This window comes from Hippocampus comes, unplaced genomic scaffold, assembly GCF_001891065.2.
Source record: "Hippocampus comes isolate QL1 unplaced genomic scaffold, H_comes_QL1_v1.1 scaffold122, whole genome shotgun sequence".
NCBI lineage: Eukaryota > Metazoa > Chordata > Actinopteri > Syngnathiformes > Syngnathidae > Hippocampus > Hippocampus comes.
In genome coordinates this window covers 553,659-559,502 of record NW_017842059.1, presented here as the reverse complement: position 1 = coordinate 559,502, position 5,844 = coordinate 553,659, and the positions used below count along the sequence as shown (strand labels likewise).

Sequence of the window (5,844 nt, the reverse complement as noted above, 5' to 3'; positions counted from 1 at the left end):
GTGTGTGTATGTGTGCGTGCGCGCGCGCGCATGCGGGCAATGTCACCTTGACTACAAGCTACAGGAGGCGATGAGGGTGCATTGCATCTGTGCAGTGGACAGAGGAGAGTTGAGAGTGATTGCCTGTCTGTCTGATAGTGTGTGTGCGCGTGTGCGTGACAAACAGCCAGAGAGGAAGAGCGAGGAGGCAAGGGCGCTCCCGGGAAGATCGAGCAGCGACCGGAGATTCACCTCTCTTCACAGCACTGCCGACATGTCAAAGCACTCAGGTGGGTTCACGTGACCAGTCACATGGCTTCCATCTCATGTCATCGCATCACATCATACTTCATCGCTCAAAGACAATTGTGTGCTTCCAACTCTTTGGGGAACTTCCTTTAAGTTCCACTAAAGGCATGTTTAGAAGAGTTTGGTATGGAAGAACAAGTCCAACAAACCTATCAGGATGAACAAGAAAAAAGTTTGCTATGTATCTTTATTACGCACCTAAATAAGCATAATATTAGGAACAGCTAAATGCATACCTCACTGACTGAGTCAATCAAAAGGGACCTTTATTCATAACCCCGATTAAAAAAAGAATTGTATTCTGGGGTGGTGGCAACAAAAAAAGCTTGCAATTATTTCAGCGTTATTAAAAGTGAAGGAAATGACCAATTTATGTATGTATTTGCAAGGAACATGATGTTAATGAGGGGTGGCCAATTTTATTATGCTCAAGGGCCACATCTGCCTTTTAGAACAATCATCAAATTATTTACAAATGCTAAATGAAGAACACATTGTCAGGGTGTTTATTTTATTTACAATGAATTGTTTAACCTCAATTAACAATGAATTATTATCCAATTACTTAACGCTGCAAATCAGTAAATGCATTTTAATAAACTAATTTCAGGGGAAACAGTGGCTAAATCTCCACCATAAATGTAACAAGATTCTTGTTCATGTAAATGTACACCTTATTAGCGTAAAAACAACAACAAACATCCGAAAGACGTTGCCCCTCGACTGAAGCCGGAGTTCACGGAAAGCCGCTGAAGGCAACGCAAGGGCTGTGACGTCACCGCCCTTTTCTTCCCTTCCCCGCCCCCTCCCTCCTCCTCCCGAAGCATGAGCGAGGACAAGGGATGCTCTCCGAACGCGAGAGTGACTGCAGCATCTTCAGCGAAACGACGCACAGCAGCACGTCGCTCTGTTTTGCCTCGCCTGCGCGCTCCAGACGTCACGCACGCGCCGGATCGCTCGTCTTTCACTATTGCGCATGCTCTGCAGCTTTTTCCCATCTTTTTTTTTTTTTTTTTTGCTCGGATTTGACCCGTTTCGTCGCAATGACACGCGCGTGATGGAAGACTGACGTGAACGCGCTCCACCAGCCTCTCCTGGAATCTTATTCTCTTCTCCCCTCGCCCCCTCCCTTATCCACCTTCTCCTCCGACCCACCTTCCCTCCTCCCCCGCGCGCAGCATCTCTCCTACGCGCGTGCGCGAGAGCCCCACACCACTTTTTTTTTTTGGTCTGTGCGGACGCGCGCGCGCTACTCTCCCAGGACTCGCCCGCGCGGCCACGCTGCGTCAAGAAGAGAAAGGGAGAGGGGGGGAAAAAGACGAAGAAGGTGGGGGGATTTAAGCGGACCGAGGCAACATCTGAGAGAGCGCAAACATGATGGCCGGCGGAGCAGTGCAGCAGAACGGCCTCTTCGTCACCCCGCACCACCACGGCCAGCAGCCTCACATGGAGGCCGACCCGCCGGACTCGCGCAAAAGACCACTGGAGACCCCCACCGAGGCCAGCAGCACCAAACGCACCAACACGGGAGGTAAGAGATGCGCGCGGGGGAGGCAGCGAGCGACTGACGATTGGCGGATAGGGTGGACTCTGCCCGCCTGGCCCTCGGAATGGCGACGTTTTATTATGATGCCGATTATTACCATTATTGCGGAGCTGCTTAACGGAGCGTTTTATTGGCTGCGTGACGGGAATGGGACAATGAGACACGACCAGGGGATGTGGAGGCGAGGCGATGCGGAAGCCTCGCCTACTCCGCCCGGGCTCATTTTCTCCGCGGAAGCCCCGGGCCGGAGGAACAAGTGGGACGTAAACAAGTGAAATCCGGATGCGGCTGGTGCGTGAAGGCATCATGACCTTGTGTGTGTCAGTGTGTGTGTGAGAGAGAGTGAGTGAGATAATCTCACACATCAGCCGCCATCGCCCGATTAACGAGCAAGTGCACTCACACGCCACCGAGTCCCTCTTATGATGATGATGATGATGACTATTCTGATGGTCGGCATGTCGCCATGGCAATCTCCATTCTTGTTTTGTTTTTGTGTTTACATGCTGTCATGCATCCCATCACAGCATTTCAACCATCATGCAGTCACACTATGATATACATTCAAGATAGTATTTGACACGAAGATACGGTGGAAATAGGCAAACGTTCTCAGAAAAGCTAAGAAAAGAAATCATGTCAAAGCAAACTAATGTTCAAAGCAGTCAAGTCCAATGTCTTTTCTAAGATGGCTAAGAAATTGAGAAATGTGTGACGGTGTATTGCTGTCGATATGGACAGTCCATGTACAATTTGTAAAAAAAATACTGGTAACTATTGCACACAGCTTAATGTATCCTTTTTGAATTATGCATTATGAGCCTAAAAATATGAGTGGCACATGTTGTGAATAGGAGGTAAGCAGAAGGTTCTCAATTTTTACGATGTCAGCATTATTCAGTCCAAAGTATACTGGATTTTTTTTTTTTGCAGGTTTTTTTTAATGTAGACGTGTAAAGAGATGAAGACAAACAGGAGTGACCCAAAATTAGACCACACTGACCAGTGATTTAAATAACAAAACAACCCAAAAACTGGCAGAACATTTAAATCGTTTCAAATCCGCTAAATCTGCACCACATCAAAACATTTGCAGAGTAGGTCTGCGTGACCTACTTGCCGAAAATCTCACGGAGACAACGCAGGCAAGTTTGGCCGTACGTTGAAGTCAGCGATGTTTTGAATTGAATTGAGCTGAAGTGAGCTACGTCAGTGCCGTTTAAATCAGTCATGTTTGCGATTGCGGTTGCTATTTAAATCTGTGCCGTTGAAATCGGTGATGTCAGTCCAGTTTCAGTCAACGGTATTCATGATGAGTGAGTTAAGTCAGTGATGGTGGAGTTAAGTTGGTCGTGTTTTCAATAGTGACTTGAATCGCTGATGTTTTGGTGAGTGACTTCAATGAGTTTTATGTTGTGCGTGAAATAAATTCAGGTTTCTCTGTGTGACTGACATCTGTGACGTTATGATTTTTGAGTCAAACCGGTGATGAGATGGAATAAAGTCAGCAGTATTTTGGTTCGTGACTTGAGTCGCTGACGTTTTGATGAGAGACTGAAATGAGTTTTGTTTTGATTTGTTATGCTACGGTTGAGTTGCATTAACATTTCCTTTTGTGATTTACATCAGTGATGTTTTCAGTTTTGAGCCAAATCAGTAACGTTCTGATGAAGTCAAGCTGGTCATATTTTCATTGACTTAAATCCCGCATAATTTGGTGAGTGACGCTAATCAAATATGATTATGTTAAGTTCATGTTTTGATGTGCGACTCGATTTAGTGATGTTCTGATGCCGTAAAGTCAGAAATAGTTTGGCCGGTGACTTAAATTGGTGAAGTTTTGACGACTGACTTCAATGAGTATTGCTTTGGTTGGTGACTTAAATCAGTTATGTTGATGTGATGCTTTGCCGAGTGACTTAAATTGCTGATATTGTGATTATCGACCTAAATGAGTAATGTTTTGATGAGTGAGTCATATCAGTGATGTTTGGATGGAATCATTTCAATAATGTTTCAATGAGTGACTTAATTCAGTTATGGTTGGGTTAAATGTTTCAGTTAGTGACTTAAATTGTTGCTTTGTTGAGCGAGTTAAATGTGATGATATATATATATATATATATATATATATATATATATATATATATATACACATATATATATTTTTTTTTTGACAAATAAGTTGAGTCAATATCATATTTTGGTGAGCGATTCAAATCAGTTGTGTTTGGCTTATGGACCTAAGTGATGTTTTGAAGAAAAAGCTAGATCATTTATGTTGATTGCGTTAGATCCATGATGGTCTGATTAAGTAAATTTAATCTGTCATGTTTTGATGAGTTCAATCCGATGTTCTAATTCGTAGGTTAAATCGGTGACGCAGGAGTTTAGATGGGTGTGTAAAAGCAGTGATCTCCTGATTGGTGCCTTAAATCAGTGATGTTTTGACGACTGACTTAAACTCGTGAGATTTTAGTGCAGCTTAATGCTGTATGGAAAAGCCCACCTCCCTGGGGATGCTGAGTGCAGCAGGCAGGCAGACAGCCCGTCCATTTAGACAAATGAAAAGGTTGGGATGATGATGAAGAGGAGGATGAAGAGGAGGATGAGGAGCGTCTTAGCCACCTCGGCCATGTGAATGAAAGCAAACGATTGCAGATTATTGTTGACGAAATGCCTTTTGAGTCAACCACAGTCTGATGCTATCGCTAAATCGAGTGTAATTACTATACTCACCCCAGTGTGTTAGCGTCTAGCTTAGCCATCTTCTTGGTTGTTTCTGTGTACAAATTAGTTGACGCCACGAAAATTCCCCCCTCCAACCCTCCACCCCGCCCCCTCTCTCTGCTTCCTCTCTCTGTAGTGGCCTTCCTGCAGCCCCTTTTTGAAAGCGAAGGCATTGTTTTCCCACACCAAGACACTGAGAGCCATGGTAAGACTGCTTCTTTCTACCAATAACTAACCTTTACACACACACGCACACTCTGCATACCGAGACATGCCAATGTGCTTTCTTTTGTATCCATGACATCCATTTTTTAATCGTTTCCTTTCTCCACACCGCCAAGCTAGTGAGTCCTCATGACCTTTGAACTCATGCCAGCCATACCATCATTTGGGCTTGTTGTTTGTTTAATTTATTTGTCACACGCAAGTTGAGTCATTGGGCCCTATTTTGGTAGACTGGTCCCCATGCGCTTGGTGTAAAAATGGACGTAATTTAATTTTGGTGCCGGCGCAACTCAAGTCTATTGTGTTGACTGTGTTGCACCTCTTTGGGCGTTCCGGCCCATGGAGTTGCGTTGCCCTTGACTCATCTGACAATTTGGCGTAAAAACGGGTGTTTCATAATTTTCGTGCCCAGGCGGGTTTGTGAATATAGTAGAAGCGCTACGCCTTATTGGGCGTTCCTGCCACATCTCCCGGTGCATCTGCTCATTTTGTTCCTAAAAGTAGGGTCGATTTTAGACTCGCAGGTCTAACTTGTGTCACAAGTGGGGTAAAGCTATTTTGGACAAATTCGGTGCTCTGCCGATGTGGGTGGTGGACATTGTAACATTTCATTCATAAATATGACACCAGCGGGGCACAATCCCTCTGGGTCATTGTTGAAATCAATTCATTGAATGAATTATAATCATTATCACCTCAAAAATATCTTCTAAAAAAATTAACTGATCAAAATAAACAAACAAATAAATAAATAGCAAATAACCAAAATCAGCGGATTAATTGTTCAGGCCTTCTCAGGCAGGTGTGCTAAAACAACAACAATGCTGTAAGTGAGTGGATGGGAATCAACAAAACTTCAACTAAACATGAACATTCATTTTATAGATTCAAGGGGCTGAAATAGTAAAAAGGCGTGGTCAGCTTTTATGAAAAGCATAAAAGCCTACAACCTCTGCGTAAAGACTCAAGGTGAAAGCAAGAGTCATATTTAGTCGCTGTACACGTGTATGCGGGTTCATATACGTGTGTGTGTGTGTGTGTGTGTGTGTGTGTGT

The 5,844-nt window shown here is 44.1% G+C and overlaps 1 protein-coding gene across 2 annotated transcripts in view; it reads left to right on the top strand.

Moving 5' to 3' along the window:
* The first annotated feature begins 906 nt into the window (after positions 1-906).
* The window catches only part of LOC109510792 (RNA-binding protein Nova-1-like), a 56,379-nt gene continuing 51,441 nt past the window's right edge, over positions 907-5,844 (top strand). The window contains exons 1-2 of one of the 2 annotated variants that reach the window (XM_019861379.1): positions 907-1,819; positions 4,701-4,769. In XM_019861379.1, the coding sequence (XP_019716938.1) occupies positions 1,663-1,819; positions 4,701-4,769 (226 nt within the window). In that variant the 5' untranslated portion in view covers positions 907-1,662. The remainder of the gene's footprint in view (positions 1,820-4,700; positions 4,770-5,844) is intronic. The other variant, XM_019861380.1, reaches the window with a different exon arrangement.